Consider the following 18,355-nt stretch of genomic DNA (forward strand, 5'->3'; position numbering starts at 1 on the left):
ACAATGTAATATGCTAACATTAAGCAAAATTAGGTAGAGAAGTCTCTGTATTCTTTTGTAACTTTTCTGTAAGTCAAAATCATTCTAAAATAAAAAGTGTATTTTTAAAAAATCACGGAAGATATGAATCACAGATATTGTCCTGAAGCTTGATATCTAACTGGTTATTTCCAGTGGGGTAGAAATACATGGTCTTTTCCATGATTATGAATTTTAAATCTATCAGAGAAGTCAGTATTAGCTTCATTAGGGTGGTACAAAAGTAAATTAGTATAAAATCAAATGATATCTTGGTTGACCAACAGTAGAATGTAGCCTGTCCATGAAAAAAAAAAACAACTTCAAGTTCATCATGACAGCAGGTGACCTAAACAGCTGCTTTATAATATGCTGAAGTAGGCAGTTATGGGCAATTGGGAAGTAGAAACACGAGGCCACCTGAAATAAAGGTTAGGATGATGTCATTAAAATGTTGGATTTTGAGAAAAAGCACCAGCAAATGGACCCAACTGACTCACAATTATCAGAGAAGCAGAGATGTGTTCATCCTTTTTGAGCTAAAACCTTATGCAAAAGCTATGAAGGAAAGAACTGGGAAGAGCAGCCGACTCCACCCCCAAGCACTTTACCTCAAACCAGAGGGCAGTCTTCCATCTGTCTATGCTGTGAAAAGAGCTGCTGATCCTGCACTGATCTCTTGCAAGACACCTGCACATAGACATGGTGTTCCTACCAGGAATATCATCTCCAAAGATCTGTTCATACACGTACATTTTTTAAATGTTCATACTAAAGACTTAAATTTGCATACTGTTCTCTAAATCTAAAGCTTGGTTTTCTTCCACCCTACTCACCCAGGAAAAACATAGTTAAATATTCTATATGCTTATGTTCAATTCAGTTGGATTGCCACCCCTTCGGGTGATTTAAAATTAAACACATTATTTTGAAGGTTTCTTGTTTTTTTTTTCTTATTGGACTACTTATACTCCTTATTTTAAGGTTCCAAGTATGTTTCCCTTTTTGGAACTTTAATTTACTGTAAATGCTTCTCCCTTAGAACATTCCCAGTGCCATTCTATTATTGACCCTTTTGAATACCCTTATTAAAAACGTCCGGAAAAACAGGTACAGAAGGAGGGAGGTCGGGAAACTTCTGAGTTGTCCTCTTTGAAATTCTGTCATCTGAATGCAGGGCTGGGGGGGGGGGGGGGCTCTTTGTTAAGAGTTTCGCATCCGGACCTTTAGGCCACACAATTAATATTCCCTCTGGAATCCTAGGGACTGTCTTTGAAAGAGTCTGTTGTCCAGTTTTCAGGCCACATTAGGTAATTTCCCGCCCAGGAACACGGCCTGAAAAGAATGTTGGTGTTTTCCTTCAGGTATAGGTGCCTGGGGGTCAGGGGGAGAGAGAAAGGCAAGGGGTGGAGTGAAAGGCGGGTGATCGACAAGGATAGAAACGGTGTCTCCTCCTCCCTCTGAATGTGAAATAGCCAATGAGGTGGCGCGGCTCGCCGGCCGGGCCGCCAGTGCCATATAGTATGCAGCAACCCGAGGAGTCACGTTGGGGGAAAGGCAGAAAGCAGCTATCCTTTTACACTACTTTGCTCTAGCAGCTATCTTAATGGTGACTGCGTGGCCGGGGGGAAACCTGATCGGCCAGATCCAGCCGAAACCGGGAGGGAGGGAGTGGGCTTTCCGGAGGGGCGGAGGGGGGAGGGAGACGAAGAAGGAGGAGTAAGAGAGGGGGAAAGAAAGAGGAAAAGAGTGCGAGGGAGTGTGGGAGGGAGGAAAATAAACAACAAAAAATGTCCTCTTCCTCCCCCACCGGGCAGATCGCAAGTGCGGCGGACATCAAGCAGGAGAATGGGATGGAAAGCGCCTCGGAAGGGCAGGAGGCGCCTCGAGAAGTGGCGGGGGGCGCGGCGGCTGGCCTGAGCCCCCCGGCTCCAGCCCCTTTTCCCCTGGAGCCGGGGGACGCCACCGCCAGGGTGAGCGGAGAGGAAGGGGCAGTGGCGGCAGCGGCGGCGGCCGGAGCGGCGGCGGATCAGGTACAACTCCACTCGGAACTTCTGAGCAGGCACCACCACGCCGCGGCCGCCGCCGCGCAGACCACACTGGCCTTCTCGCCCGACCATGTCGCCTGCATGTGCGAGGCGCTACAGCAGGGGGGCAACCTGGACCGCCTGGCCCGGTTCCTGTGGTCCCTGCCCCAGAGCGACCTGCTACGTGGCAACGAGAGCTTGCTGAAGGCGCGGGCGCTGGTGGCCTTCCACCAGGGCATCTACCCCGAGCTCTACAGCATCCTCGAGAGCCACAGTTTCGAGTCGGCCAACCACCCGCTGCTGCAGCAGCTCTGGTACAAGGCGCGCTACACCGAGGCGGAGCGAGCCCGCGGCCGGCCGCTGGGCGCCGTGGACAAGTACCGGCTCCGCAGGAAATTCCCCCTGCCCCGCACCATCTGGGACGGCGAGGAGACGGTGTATTGTTTCAAGGAGAAGTCGCGCAACGCGCTCAAGGAGCTCTACAAGCAGAATCGCTACCCTTCGCCCGCCGAAAAGCGGCACCTGGCCAAGATCACCGGCCTCTCCCTCACCCAGGTCAGCAACTGGTTCAAGAACCGGCGGCAGCGCGATCGGAACCCCTCCGAGACCCAGTCTAAAAGGTGAGCGCCAACTTTCCTCCTTCTCCCCCTTCCTCTCCTCCACCCCCTTCCCAGCTTTCTTTTCCTCCTAGCTCTCGCAAACATGGCGCTTACCTTCCCCACCAGCCTGGTCCGGCTGCCCACCTCTCCCCGCCCCCCACCTCTCTCCGCGATCGGGGAAGGGGGGACGGCGTGGCTAGGGGCGGGAGAACCTCTCTCCTTACCCTCCCCCCTAAGAAGTTTCTCGTCGCTCGCCCAGGTTTCAGTCCCCGCCCCCACCTCGGCTGGTCACTGCTGCCCAGTTTCCCACCCCCATCCCGCTGGCTTTGAAGTTGCTACTCTCCCCGGTTCTGGCGGGGCGAAGGAGCGTGAGCGTGTGTAAGCGCCGGAAAGGCAGCTCTCGCGGCCGCCCGAAGCGGGCGGGGTCCGCACCTTCGTGGGGTCGCGCGCGCCCGCGCTCCTCGACCCACAGGGTGCCGTTGCCCCCCACCCCCGCGCAAGTCTGCACAGGAGGTTGCGGTGGCTCTAGACTAGAGGGAGGAGAGTGTTGGTTGAGGCTGGCGGCACAGATGAGGGTCTGGGGCCGTCGAGGTTTTATATGACAGAGTTAATCATTCACTCTGCCCGCCGTGTTTCCCTTCGCGGCCGCGGCAATGTGGGGTGTTGGTACCGCTCGGCTTTGCGGTGTTTTGAAACCTGATTCCGAACGCCTTCGGATCGGATTTCAGTGCCGCCGGGGTAGTGGCGGGTAGAGGGCTGCTTCCTGGGCCCCAGAACACTGCTTGGCTCCCTCCTGGTCCGGTGGTCGGAGGCGGCGGCAGACTGGCATAAGGAGGACAACAGAGAGGAGTAGGGTATCAACTCCGCACCTCCAGAGCGCCCACCCTGGCGGTTTTGAACTTTTTGATTGGCAGGGTTTGTTTACCCTACTGGTAGAATATAATCGGGTTTTCTACCTCGTTTGTGCGTCCTCCCGAGTTAAAACACCTGGTGTGTGTCTCTGTATATTGGACCAAGTACCGAAAAGGTCACCAAAAGAGATGGTGTCTCCAGCCCCACGGGGATAGGAGAGAAAGAATCCAAACGCAGCTTTGCTCCGGGAAGGAACCTGGGAGCCCGGGATCCTAACCGGCCGGGCGAAGGTGATCACCCAGCGCATTCCAGCACCCGCAGCGGCCCGCCCCTGCGCTCCTGCGGGCTCGACGGCTCCGAGGTTCCCAATCACAGGCAGGGAAGGAGGCGCTGGCCCGGCTCGGCCTCGCGGTAACCAAAACAAAACGCGCACTGCGACCTGCCTGCAGGAAACCCAGAGGAGGCGCATTGATAACGCCACGCCGCCTGCCCGTTTGAGGCCGTAGATCCCGTCACTCCGAACCCCAACAGAATCCAGGGACCAAGAGCTGAGGGTGGGGAGCGGGCGTGGGACTCAGGCTAGCTTGCCCTGCAGCCTCCGCTCCCGGACGGGGAGCGTCCCCTGGGTCTCCTCCATCACACTCTACCTGCTTCTACCCCCCCAGCACCCCCCCCCCGCTCCGACTCTACACCCACCCCCACCCCGCCCCTTGCCCAGTTGCCTGGTTTAGGCCCCTCTCCGGATCTACCTCCCACCCGTAATTCGGGTGAGTCACCCTCGCAGACGGCGACGGCGGCTCAGCCTCAGCTCGTAAATCAAAGCGCTTTCTGCGCTCCTGGCCCCGCAGCCCAAAGCCGCTTTAATCCCCGCCCCTCGGAATGAAAGCGAACCGATCGCTGGGCACTGCAGGGAGGTCGGATCTTATGCTGGGCCAAGTCTCGCCATTCTTCCAAACTGCCAATGTCCTACTCACCATTTCTCAGCCGCTCATCCTCAGACCAAATGGGAAACCCCCACCACTACCTTTTCCCGTACTTGTTATTCTCCCCAAGTTGGGGAGCTGCGGGTCACAGTCTTGCCTGGAAGGACCGAGGGTGCTGGGCAGGGATCTGATAGTTGCTGGGCAGCTGAGTGAACTACCCTTTCCCTTCCACCTCACCAGGGCACTGAATGGTGTATGTTAAATAGGCCCCTAAGGCCTTCTTTGGATTCAGAGGCAACTGACTGCACAAAACAGTTTGGGGGTTGAAAGTGCCTTTCCTACAAGGCCAGCCACTTTGTTGAATGAAAGAGTTGTCAGTCTGGTGGAGTAGAAGTTTGGGAGCAGGTGAGAAAATGACCCCTTGTGAACTAACTGGCAAACAAAACAGAACACTTTTCACCTCCTGTTCCTTTGGCAGTTTCATTTACCTTCACAATTACTCTAATCTGAATTGGTTTGAAGAGAGGGGTAGGAGTTTCTAAACAGGAAAGACTGAGCAAATCATTTAATAACTTTTTCCTGTGGTATAAATAGCGGCATAAAAGTGCTAGAAAAACAATTCTCCTGTAAATCCTATTAGTTGAATTTACATCTTCCCAGAGTCTCTGGTCAGAATCTGCTAAAAGGCCTCATAGCTTAAACAGGACTGAAAGATGTCCTGCTGTGCTTTCTTTAAATGCTGCCTTTAAAGGGGTTTGAAGCTGGTTTTCCAAACAAATGGCACTGTGTAGATTGTCAGCTCCCTGACTTTTCTTGATGTCTTGATTTCCCCTTCAATACAGTGAGTCGGATGGCAATCCCAGCACTGAAGATGAATCCAGCAAGGGCCATGAGGATTTGTCTCCTCACCCACTCTCTGGGTCCTCCGATGGTGTCACCAACCTCAGCCTTTCCAGCCACATGGAGCCAGTATATATGCAACAAATTGGAAGTGCTAAGATATTAAGCTCTTCTGGAGTTTTGTTGAATGGAAGCTTGGTACCTGCAAGTACTTCACCTGTCTTCCTTAATGGTAATTCTTTCATTCAGGGACCCAACGGAGTTATCCTTAATGGATTAAACATGGGAAATACACAGACAGTGTCATTGAACCCACCCAAAATGGCTTCAAACATTGTGAGCAATGGACTATCCATGACTGACATATTGGGCTCTACCTCCCAGGATGTGAAGGAATTCAAAGTCCTCCAGAGTTCTTCAGCTAACTCAACAGCTACCACCTCCTACAGCCCCAGTGCCCCTGTGTCATTCCCAGGGTTGATCCCCAGCACTGAGGTGAAAAGAGAAGGCATTCAGACAGTGGCTTCTCAGGACGGAGGTTCTGTCGTGACATTTACTACACCCGTGCAAATTAATCAGTATGGCATTGTCCAGATCCCCAATTCCGGAGCAAACAGCCAGTTTCTTAATGGGAGCATTGGATTCTCTCCACTGCAGCTGCCTCCTGTTTCAGTGGCAGCTTCACAAGGTAAAAGTCTCATTTGGTACTATAATGCACCAGTAATGTTTAGCCAGCTGCTTTAAGTGACATATCTGGTGAGAGCTATGGATTGATGTGACTGTTCAGGTACCCTATTGGGTGCTACACCTGCAGTATTAATAGCCTTGATTTGTTTCTCCTTCACAACAGCCACGTAATATCCAGCTTGCTTGGTTCCTTGACATCATAGGGGGATGGGTTTTTATTTTCCTACCAACTGAATGGAAAAATACAGGTCATAGCAAGTCTTGCCAGGTCTACAATTATAGAAATATGATAAGTCAGTTGGTGCTTACAGAATAACCCATTGCTTGGCATTTTAAGATTATAAGTTAATAATATTGCTAAGAACACAAAATTAGGGGAGTATCTAAGCATTACTTATTTGACCAAAAAAGTGTTTTAGAAGAGCAAGACTGGATCAACTGTTTGATTTGTGTTTCTCTTTAAGACTAATAGACCTAAAGGAAAACTAGAGGAATATGTGATTGGGTCTCTATTGCTCTGCATGTGGACTCACCTCCTAAATTGGCAGGTTTATTAGTGAAGGCAACTGTAAACCTTATTCTGTATATTTGTGGCTTTACTAAAGACGATCTACTAAGGAAAGCACTGACCTGAAATTTGGGAAACCAGACACTGATATGCCAGTCCTTCACTGACTTTAACCAAGTCTGGATGTCTCTGTCATTTTTTTTTTATATATAGAAACAGAAATGGTTAGAAAGGCAGTGGAGGTTGCATATCCCCTTGCATTCAGGAGTACAGAAATGTTAACGCATGTTTACCTTCCTGCAAGCAAATTTGAAAGTCCAGATTGTTTTACCAACCCAAAATAAGTAATTGTTTGCCTTAAAGGTCGGCTTCTTATAAAATGGTTATATAAAAAATAATCAGTTTATGCACAACTTTTTAAAAACAACTGTAATCTACTTTAGCTTATTTGAGGATTAATGAAAAAAATATTGGGGAGTAAATACCATTCTGTACATTTGTTTCCCTTTGAGTAAAATGGTAGTAAAACACCACAGTTCTGCAGCATGTTATCTGTTTTCTCACTGTTCCTCCTTATGGAAAGGATTAAGTTACTATCCATCATGGGGCAAAAATATGAAAACCACAGGGAAAGAAAGCCAAAGTGCTTAGTTTTATAATAATTTAATGTGGATCTAATCCCTTTTCTCTCTTTACAAAATTTCCAAATAGTACATAACATTTTAGAGAACATAACTTGACCTATATAGTCTGGGTGAGGGAAAAGGCAGATATAATTTTCACAGGTAATCTAGAAAAGTGCTACCATAGAAAATTATTGCAAACTAATGGTTAATTTTTAAAATGGGGCATTTAATATGAATAAGAATAGCATTTTCACTTAAAAAAGCTAAACTCAGATGACAGAGCTGTCAATCCTTAGATTGTCTGGGAGACTTGAAGGCTTAAGTGTAAAACCGTTGGGTCCAGGAAACTACGTTTCTTTATAGTTGTGGTATATTGCAGGTCTTAATAGAGCATTTGAGGGTTAAGCCTTTCTCAAAAAGAGATACCTGAGTCTTTCTTAAAAATACCTAGACAAGATAGATAATCTTTCTATAGTTGGCATTTATATGGAAAGGCAGAATATCTACATCTTTTTCTGAGAAAATAAGGGCTTTTTCTTATTTTACCATCATTATAAAGGTATACTTTGTACCTGTATCATTTTTCAATTGGATTCTTAACTGACTGAAATTATTGTTCAATTTGTAATTTAATTGCAATTATATTTAAATGTCAAATGTCAAGTTTTAGATCACATCTGCTTTTCTCCCTTCACATATATGTGTTATAATTTCTACACATTCAGAAATATTACTTTATTTATATTCAATAATAGTTGAGGAAATGTACCATCTATTGTTATTTGTTATGACTCTATCAAAAAATAACTATTCACATATGCACTGGCAAATAATTTGGCTACCACACAGCACAGGAAAGTGAACAACTATTTCAGATATTTAGCAGCCAACAGGAAGCATAGTTAAGTTGAAGTTACACACTTTCAAATGAAAACTTTTTTCATCAGTTTTGCCTAGAACAAACATTTATGTTAGGGAAGAACTCAAACATAACATAGAAATGTTTTTCTTAACATGAGTATTTCAATGATGAATTCTTACAGGTGGTTAATAAGGTCAAACATAGTGTTATGGTTTTTGTTTGTATGGTTTTATTTTAAACCTTTGCATTTAGAATGCTTAAAAACATTTGGAAGACAGACAACCAAGTGACACTGATTTATCAATATAAGTGGTAATATAATCACAATTATTGTAGTAATTCAAGAAGACGACTGTTTTAGATGAATTACCTTTTCCATTGGCTGTTTTCTCAAATGATAGTTCACTGAACATCTAGTTCAAGATCAGGATAAACAGCCCTTCTGAAACTATTCTGTCACAAAATTCCCCCAGGTCACCTTCAATGGCAAGATAATTGCCATCAGTTTCACTATGCCTTTGTAAAGACTCAGAAAGAAAGGGGTTTTATTTGATGGTGGGAATGGGGCGAGGGTCTCATTTAGCTACTTTGTCTGAGTTACCTGATTTGAACATCTTCTCAGCTTTCTATTTACATTTCATTTTCAACTTCTGGTCTCTGCAGGCTATAACAGCAAGAGCCTCAAAAGATTCAAACTGTTTTAGAGAAGCATTAGCTCTAATTCTTTATATTAATCTATATTCATAAAAACACATTTCATTATCATTAATTCTTTTTTTTTTTTTTTGTATTTTTCTGAAGCTGGAAACGGGGAGAGACAGACAGACTCCCGCGCCCTACTGGGATCCACCTGGCATGCCCACCAGGGGCAACGCTCTGCCCACCAGGGGGCGATGCTCTGTCCCTCTGGGGCGTCGCTCTGCCGCAACCAGAGGCACTCTAGCGCCTGGGGCAGAGGCCAAGGAGCCATCCCCAGCGCCCGGGCCATCTTTGCTCCAATGGAGCCTTGGCTGCGGGAGGGGAAGAGAGAGAAGGGAAAGAGAGAGACAGAGAGAGGGGGGGGGTGGAGAAGCGAATGGGCGCTTCTCCTATGTGCCCTGGCCGGGAATTGAACCCGGGTCCCCCGCACGCCAGGCCGACGCTCTACCACTGAGCCAACCGGCCAAGGCTCATTATCATTAATTCTTCCTATAACTACAACACTAAAAATTCAGAATGGCACAAGAAAAGAAAAAAAACCTACTGAATGTTTTGTTGACTTGATATGACTTTCTGGTTAATTTGGCAAAAGTTGCAACTTGTCTGTACAAGTTTATATGGTTAGATTTAAGCCCCAGAGTAACTTTATTTATTTATTTATGTATGTATGTATGTATTTTTTACAGAGACAGAGAGTGAGTCAGAGAGAGGGATAGACAGGGACAGACAGACAGGAACGGAGAGAGATGAGAAGCATCAATCATTAGTTTTTCATTGCGCGTTGCAACACCTTAGTTGTTCATTGGTTGCCTTCTCATATGTGCCTTGACCGCAGGCCTTCAGCAGACCAAGTAACCCCTTGTTGGACCCAGCGACCTTGGGTTCAAGCTGGTAGGATTTTTGCTTAAACCAGATGAGCCCGCGCTCAAGCTGGCGACCTTGGGGTCTCGAACCAGGGTCCTCTGCATCCCAGTCCGATGTTCTATCCACTGCGCCACCGCCTGGTCAGGCAGAGTAACTCATTTTATATGTTATTTTTGACATTTCCATTTATATTTTATGTGAGTTACTTAGCTTGTCCTGAACAAAGGCATTTTCTTTTGCAATTATTTTTCTAGTTCTAACTAGCAGAGGTAGCAATAACTATCAACTAATTGAAAGATAAAAAATTGGGGTCTATATAGAAAAGAATGAATATTTTTTATGAATCAGAAATGACTAAAATTAGAACTTGGAAAAGATTTTTTCACACTTGGTTTCTAAACCAGTAGTTGTCACTCCCACTTGGTCATCTGAATTCCTCAGGGAGTTAAAAATACACCTGTTCTGGGACTTCCTGAGCCAGATTCTTGGAGTGGGACCTGGGAATCTGCATGCTTGTTGTTTTTGTTTTATTGATTTTAGAGAGATTGGAAGAGGAGGAGAGAGAGGGGAACATCAATTTGTTATTCCACTTATTTATGCATTCATTAGTTGATTCTTATATCTGACCTGACTGGGGACAACCTTGGCATATTGGGACAACACTTGAATCACCTGAATTACTTATTCAGCCAGGGCAGAATTCTATAGAATCAGCCGGGTGATTCTGCCAAACCTGAGAAAAATCATGTGTGTAAAAAGTGACTTTTTTTTTTTTTTGCTTATCAGTTTAATCAATGACAATTTGAACTTTTTCTTTTTTTTTCTTTTTTTTCTTTTTTTTAGGTAATATTTCAGTAAATTCAAGCACTTCTGATGGGAGCACATTTACAAGCGAGTCTACCACAGTCCAGCAAGGAAAAGTTTTCTTGAGTTCTCTTGCTCCCAGTGCAGTGGTATACACTGTTCCTAATTCAAGCCAGACTATAGGATCTGTTAAACAGGAGGGTTTGGAGAGGAGCCTGGTTTTTTCGCAGTTGATGCCTGTCAATCAGAATGCACAAGTAAGTGCAAACCTGTCTTCTGAAAATATCTCGGGGAGTAGCCTTCATCCATTGGCCTCCTCATTAGTTAATGTATCCCCAACTCACAGTTTTTCTCTGACTCCCCCTACCCTACTAAATCCCACTGAACTAAACCCTGACATTGCTGATAGCCAACCAATGTCTGTACCTGTGGCAAGCAAATCTACTGTGACATCTGTCAGCAACACTAACTATGCAACTCTTCAGAACTGCTCCCTTATTACTGGTCAAGATCTATTGTCTGTCCCCATGACCCAGGCTGCCCTTGGGGAAATAGTTCCTACAGCTGAAGACCAGGTGGGTCACCCCTCCCCAGCAGTACACCAGGATTTTGTCAGAGAACATCGGTTGGTTCTGCAATCAGTAGCTAACATAAAAGAGAATTTCTTAACAAATTCAGAGAGCAAAGCCACAGACAACTTATTGATGCTGGACTCCAAATCCAAGTATGTCCTAGAGGGCATAGTTGAGACTGTCTGTGAAGACCTGGAAACAGACAAAAAAGAGCTTGCCAAGCTCCAAACTGTCCAGTTGGATGAAGAGATGCAAGATTTATAAACTTTATTCCCTGCCCTTTTTTTTCCTGGCATCAGTGAGCAAATCTTCTCACAAAGCCCTGAGGATAGAAAGCATTTTCCCATTTAAAGGGAAACACTAGTTTTGCAAGTAAATGCTTTCAAGAGACTTTGGATTGATCTGCATGAAGATCACAGTTAAATATAAGGGAGTAGAACTGCATTACTGCAGCCTTTTTCTTCACATATGTTCTCTTTTAAATAGATGGAGACAGAGGAACAAGATGGAATATATCAAGTCAAAGTGTATCATTTGGTTGACTTAATATACTTCTGAGGTCAAATGGAACTGGATAGTTTTTTAAATTAAAAATGTATGCACCTAACAAAATTATCAGTACAGAGCATTAGAAACAATACAGTTCTTTTTGTTTACTTTTACTCCATGGGCATTGATAATATTAAGTAGCATAAATGGTACTCGACACTAGTCTAAGGGTATATTTTTGAATATACGCATTTCTGTTTTGCAGCGTTTTTGTGAAAGTCTTGGTTTGTCTCTATACGTTTCCAAATGTAATTGCTAATAGTTCTGTGTGGTTGAGAAAATTTGCAACTCCACTAAAAACTGAAACAAATTTCAATATAGGTATAAATATTAGTCCTATAAACAAGGATTTGAGTAATTACAGTGAATTTTATTTATGCTGTATATGTTTCACTTATACTTCAGACACTATGAACTGAAAAGAAAAATGTTTTCTTACTGTTTAATTTATTTTTTTTGTTTGAACAGGAAGTGAACATAGTTATTTCCAACAAAGTTTCACTTTTTGTAGGATTTTAAAAGTAATGATTTTTATCAGGAGTCTATTAAGGTCAATATTAATAACACTGAAACAGGAAATCCAACTCCCAATATTGGAATTTTGGTACTTTTTTTCACATCCTTGTTCTTTATTTAGCAGCTCTGATTCATTTAAATATGTTTTATATAAATTCTATGTGCCTTTTTACCTTGTGGCCTTTTTATTATTCTTACTAAGGTACAGAAGTGTCAACGAAGCACTGACGGCTCTTTTCTACTGTTCTAACAGGGTTAATTTTACCACAGAATTGCTTTAGATCCGAAGAACTTAAGTTTCGAACTTAAGTTTCATTTTTTATTATGTATAGTGTTTATGATGCAAATGGATGAACAACCTATTATTGTTAACGCTTTTCATTACAATGAAAATAATTATAGACCATGTAGAATCAATTCTGTAGGCTATGAAACACCCATTTTAAAGAAAGAATATGTAGATTCTGTTGAGCAAAATTCTGTCCTCTTGAAACTTAGTTTTTTTGGAATCAATTGGTACATTATGACATGTGACTGTTGTTTGCACTATATTATCACGTCTTCTTTAAAAGTAAATCTTTTGGGGTTTCTGTGAGATGCTTGTTTGATAATGTCATGAGCTGTGGTTATAATTTTTATCAGGACTCTGAACACAAGTTTTAATAATGCAAATATCGTTTTGTAGTAAGTAAAGTCTCTGGTCACTGAAAGTGGGAAAATTATCTCTTCAGAGATGACTCCGAGGTGTTGAACATAAGTATGTCACCACATCTTGCTTTCTTTAAGACCAGAACAAAGGGTCCACTCTAAATCTGTACATGCCAAGCATGTTGAATAAGGGCCATCGAGGATTTAATTTCTGTGGTTATTGCAAAACGGAACTTGGCAGGCATAGATGAAGAGCCCTATGAAGAACTCCTCTCCTGTCATTTTGATAAAGAACTTTAGATCCTTTTTTTTTTTTTTTTTTTACAGAATTGGTGAATGTCCCTAAACTGCTGAAACTACATGTTTTTCATTTTGTTTTTTACAAAGTCAGGTGTTTTAGAGTTCTCTTCCACTCCACCACTATTTGTACAGCTTGTTTTTTTTCTTTGGGTGTGTGCTGATCATGTTACTCTGATTAATTACATGGTGTAGTTTACATGAATATGATGTTTTCCACTTGATTGCTGCAGATATCAAAAGTTTGTTAATTATTTAAAAATACCCATCTAATAAGGGAGGTGGGAAGGTTTTATATGTCTTCCAAAAATATAATAAGCCTCTTTTATTCAGAGCTTCCTCTTTCCCTTAAAATAATAATAATAGAAAAAAAGATAGCACAAAACTTCAGACTTACCTAGGAAACCCATTCATACTCACATGATGTAATTATACCCCTACAGTTAGTTACTCCAGGTAGCTACACAATATACCAGGTAAGAATCAATGCACATTATAAAGAACCTACTCTATATTCATTTCTATCCTTTCAGTAAAATGTGGGCCAGTTGGTATGTAGCCCATATATATGTGAATGAAATAAGGTAAACCCCATGATCTCCGTGCACAGAATTGCAAATGCCTTTTGCAATACCAAGGGCCAGACTCAAAACCCTTGGAGTTCATGTGGCAGAACTTCTCTCTTACATTAACCAATGCTTGAAGATGCTGCAAAATGACCCTTAATGATGCTCACAGAGGAATCAGAATAGGGGTAAAATAACTCTCCCTGCGAACCCCAACCCCTGCGGCTGGCTGTGGGATTTTTGATGTGAGCCTAACTATGCACTCTTATCAGCCAGAATTTGGCATTTAGCTCTTAGTTACATCTAGTCACGGACAGTCTGTTATTTAAAGAGAAGGTGCATTTGTTTCTCAAGCAAGCAAGAGCACCTGTGTTGTACTGCTTTATAGCTCATGTATATTTATAGTAATGACTAAATCATACACGTTTCAGTGCCTTTCTTGTGTTATGAAAGGCAGGTAGACGTTATAGCCATAGATAAAATTTCGTAGTTATATGGCACACTGACCTTAAATCTCTCTGTATATGCTATTCCATCTTGCATGTTCAAGTTGGATTATAGGGCATGTGTTGCAGCCTGCCCTGCTACATGTTAGACAAGTGTGCATTAGTACATAGCCAGAAGTTCTTCATTCTTTAAAATGTTTTTGACAGATCATCTCATCATAAAAACATAAACAATTCAGGAAAATTGTGGGGGAGAGAATTACATTTTACAAAAGATGTTTCAAAGTCTTCCTAGAACTTAGATTAGAGCCTAACATTTATTTTGTATCTAATTGATATACCATGTTAACATTACAACCATACATTTCATTAATCAAAATTAATATAGCATGTGACTCTTTTGGCTTTCAGGGTTCTCAAAAACTTTTATTCTTTGTTTGCATGTACTGTATGTTTGGAGGCAACCAGTTATATACTCGATATGGTTTTACTGTGCCTTAACACAAAGAGAAAATCTATACAGAATGTATATCATGGGATGGGGTCACAGAGTCTTTACTGCACTGTTAGGTGATGGCACACAGAGCATGTCCCTGAACATTTCTGTGCTTAATTACCCAACCAAAGAGATCTAACGTATGTATGTTGTACTGTAATAGGGGTTAATGCCTGGACAATTAAGTGTTTTATTTGTTTTCTGAAATGATGTGAACTTATTTTTCTAAACACTATGCTAAATAAACTTTATATTTATACATACCTTGTGTTGGAAGGGATTTTTCCCTGTAAAAGCAAAGAAGGAAAAAAAAACAAGCCCCATGCACACATTTCATAGGCTGGCAAATGTAAAGACAAAAGGAGTCACTTTGGAAAAATAATCTCTATTGGTCTCTGTACAAAATTATGCCATTTATTTAACTATACTGCATACTCAGAGCTTAATGATTACATACATTTCATCCTCCTTAAAGGAAAGAAAAGTATCAATCATTTAGGTGTCCCAAAATCTGAATCAGGTACTTGAGAAAGTTGAATGAAATTAAATTGAAAGGTCCACAGATTTCCCCATTCTCAATCTTATTAAAAGAGCTCAGTATAACCCACCTTTAAAGCACTCCCATTAGCCAAAATCTGGTTACACCCAAGTTGGGTCCCCTAAGTGGTTTGACAAAGTTATGGACAGAACTGCATTACCAAGTGTGTAAAGACTCAACCTTGGTACAGTTTTAAAATTAAATGAAATCTGATTTTGAATGCCTCCCACACTGAAATGAAGAGGAATCTAGTAATAAAATAAAACTGGACAATTTTAGTACAAAATTAGTTAAAGCCATCAAGTTAATTTCAGACAGTAGACCAAATTTCTGTGTGGTTAAACCAGTTAAAGTGAACCATATCTCAGTGAGTATAGGGTCAGTATTGCAGAGTAATTTACATTATATAACATCTTAACCAAACAAATATTTCAAAACATTGGACAAGGTCACAGACCTACTTCAAACATTTTTTGGCTCCTGGAAAGCTAGCAAGTCAAATAAAACCCCTTAATGGGAATTCAGGACCTTCAGCTATATGATTGTATCACAAGTTTTCTAGTTTCTCTTAAGGAAGAATAAATGTGGGAATTTACCTTTGCACATCACCATTGCCCATACCAGAGCTGGTAAACTACATAAGTAAACAAGATAATTCAGATAATAGTGCCATAAAGTCAATAACAGGGTAATGGGATTAAGAATAGGGAAGGGTAGAAATGGGGATATATCATACATTAGATTGGTCCGGGAAGATTTCTGAGGAAGTAACATTTCAGCAGAGAAGTTTGAATGGTGAAAGGGAGCCAGCCAGCAAGACTTAGAAAAGAACATTCCAGACATAGGGAACAGCAGGGCCCCAGGGAGGAGCAGAGGCTAGATCACAGTGCTACCTCTAGGAGTCATGTGATACAAGATCCAGTCAGAGAGATAGGCAGAGATCACATCACAGATAGAGCTTTGTTGTTCTGTGCCAAATAGTTTGGACTGGAGTCTGAGGAGCAAGAAATGATATAACATGATTTACACTTTAAAATAGCGCCAGGCCTATTCCCTGGAGAATGGCACTGTAGGAGGCAAAAGTGAAGGCAGGAATTTCAAAACTATGCCAGGTTGTCCATAGTTGTTGGACAGGAAATACTTGAAGCGTGTATAGCAGTTTGTCCCCAAGTGTCTCCAGAATTTTGTGCCCTCCAAGTTTTCCGTCTACTCAGCCTCCTGTTGTTAACCAAAGCTGCCAGCTTCCTGCTGGGATTGTCCCAGCCTGAACCCATTCCCTGAACTCCAGGCTGGTAGATCCAGTTCCCTAGTGGATATTTTCAGAATGTCCCAGTCAACTATGACTCCATACATGAAAACTTAAACCATCGTCTTCGCTCTAAGCCTGTTCCCCATGCTGCGTTCCTCATTTTCATAGCATGTTTCCACCCACTGGCCAAATAAAAAATCTGGGATTCACTCTGGAATCATTTCTCTTTCTTCCCACCTCCACCAGATCACTATGTGTATCCATGTCTTCCCTTTCATTTTCTCTTGAATCAGTTTCTTCCCCTTTATTGCTAAGATTACTGCTATAGTTGAGTACTTCTCAATTGCTCAACTGAATTATCACAACCACCTCTTATCTGGCTGGTATCCTATGTCTTATGTCTGGTCCTCATTCCAACTATATTCAGGTGGAACTTTCAGAATTCAAGACTTAGCATCCCAGCCTTCCTTTCCAGTTTAGAACCTTCAAATGGCTGTCCACTCCCTCATACCATTTAAACTCTAATATACAAAGCCCTCGAGACCCAGGCCCTACCTCTCTGCCTAGTTAATATGTAGCCATGTGAAACTATTTCCCAAAGGGACCAGATTCTTTCTTATCACCCAATCTTCAAGAGTCACTAGAAGTCACATGCTCCAGGAAGCTCTATCTCACCCACAAAGCATAATAGTGCATGGCCCATTCTGTGATTAGACTGGGATTTACATCTTCCTTTAGTGTGGCACCACATCACTAAAATTAATTATGTGTCTGCCTTTCTACACTTTCATCTTTGTTTCTCTAACATTTTGTATATTAGAGAATAGTAGACACTTAAAATTATTAGTTAAATGAATGGTAACTCTTGACAGTCATTCATCCCTTTAAATCATTGCACTTGCTATGGATTAGGGAACTGCATGGCTAAACTGGTTCAAGTATTATCCCCATTTAGAGGGTAAAAGTAAATACATTTTGGGGTAAGGCCAGGGTGCAGATATGTGACCCTTATAGCATCCGTGGATGGTCAGTTTAGTACATGTGCTGCCGAAGCGAGCACTGTGGATGGTCTTTATAGTAATTATTTTCCTTACTGCTCCAAGGTTTTTTCCACTTACTTCCAGATGGTTCCAGATGATAGAGGTTGGCTAAAGTTTGACAGACAAGTGGGTCATTAGCAAAAATGTACTCATTAAGCCTTTTTAGATCAATGTTTCAAAATAGCAGTGTTGTACAGAAAAGCTATTTATAATTATGAATGGATATACTTTCTAAAAATATTTTCTCTATGGATATATGTCTATTATTTGTATTTGAACTGAGCAGATGTCTAAAGAGTCTATGAGGACTAGTAAATGGAACACAGAATTTAGGCATCAGGAAATCTGGATTCTAATTAGTCTTTAGATATGGGAAATATCAATTCACATCTCTGGACATATTTTTTATTACCATTGAAATGGGTATGTTGGATATGATTATATCTGAGATCCAGATAGTTATATTAAAAAAGATTAATAAAATGCACTTCCTCCTCCCTACACACAGGTTAAGGTAAAATCAATTACTGAGTGAAAGTACACAGTGAAGGGCTACAAACATAAAAGATAAAATAATTGCTATTTAGTCATCAGCCTGTGGCCCCCTACAATTATTCAGATGTGTAGAGCTGGGTGAGGCATGTTGAGCTTTGTATTCTTTCACCTTCTTCACATGGATCTATTTTGCTCCCTACTAGGTCTGCCCTTCTCTCAGATATTGACCTACCTCCCTAAGTGCCTTAACTGATCTTCGTGGTGTGGATGGTCAACGGTTTATATGGTATAATGAGCCCAACCCTGTACTCTTGAGGAATTTTCATTTCAAGGAACACTTTTGAAGACTCAGATGAACCAAACTGTAATCATGGATGGTAAATTGCAGATTAATAAAACTAAGCAAAGTGTTCCTTAATTATTTTTTTAAGATTTTATTTATTAATTTATTATTATTATTATTATTTATTTTAGAGATAGGAGAGAGAAAGGCAGGGAGGAATGGGAAACATCAATTTATAGTTGCTTCTGGTATGTGCCTTGACTGGGCAAGTCCAGAGATTCCAACGCCAACCTCACCATTCCAGATCAACTCTAGCCACTGTGCCACCACAGATCAGGATAGTGTTCCTTA

General features: G+C 42.3%; 1 protein-coding gene across 3 annotated transcripts; it reads left to right on the top strand.

The window, feature by feature from the left end:
• The first annotated feature begins 1,581 nt into the window (after positions 1-1,581).
• On the top strand, positions 1,582-17,982 carry SIX4 (SIX homeobox 4). Of its 3 annotated transcripts, none has more exons than XM_066388444.1 (4): positions 1,582-1,627; positions 1,836-2,665; positions 5,262-5,947; positions 10,349-14,628. In XM_066388444.1, exons 1-4 carry the CDS (start codon positions 1,625-1,627, stop codon positions 11,143-11,145), a joined length of 2,316 nt encoding a protein of 771 aa, XP_066244541.1. In that variant the 5' UTR covers positions 1,582-1,624; the 3' UTR covers positions 11,146-14,628. The 3 variants fall into 3 exon arrangements, with proteins under 3 accessions (XP_066244541.1, XP_066244542.1, XP_066244540.1); XM_066388445.1 differs by lacking the exon at positions 1,582-1,627 and adding an exon at positions 17,925-17,982 and having other exon boundaries at positions 1,753-2,665; positions 10,349-10,566; XM_066388443.1 differs by lacking the exon at positions 1,582-1,627 and having other exon boundaries at positions 1,753-2,665.
• The last annotated feature ends 373 nt before the right edge of the window (positions 17,983-18,355 follow it).

The sequence above is a fragment of the Saccopteryx leptura genome, chromosome 6, assembly GCF_036850995.1.
Source record: "Saccopteryx leptura isolate mSacLep1 chromosome 6, mSacLep1_pri_phased_curated, whole genome shotgun sequence".
In the NCBI taxonomy this organism is placed as follows: Eukaryota; Metazoa; Chordata; class Mammalia; order Chiroptera; family Emballonuridae; genus Saccopteryx; species Saccopteryx leptura.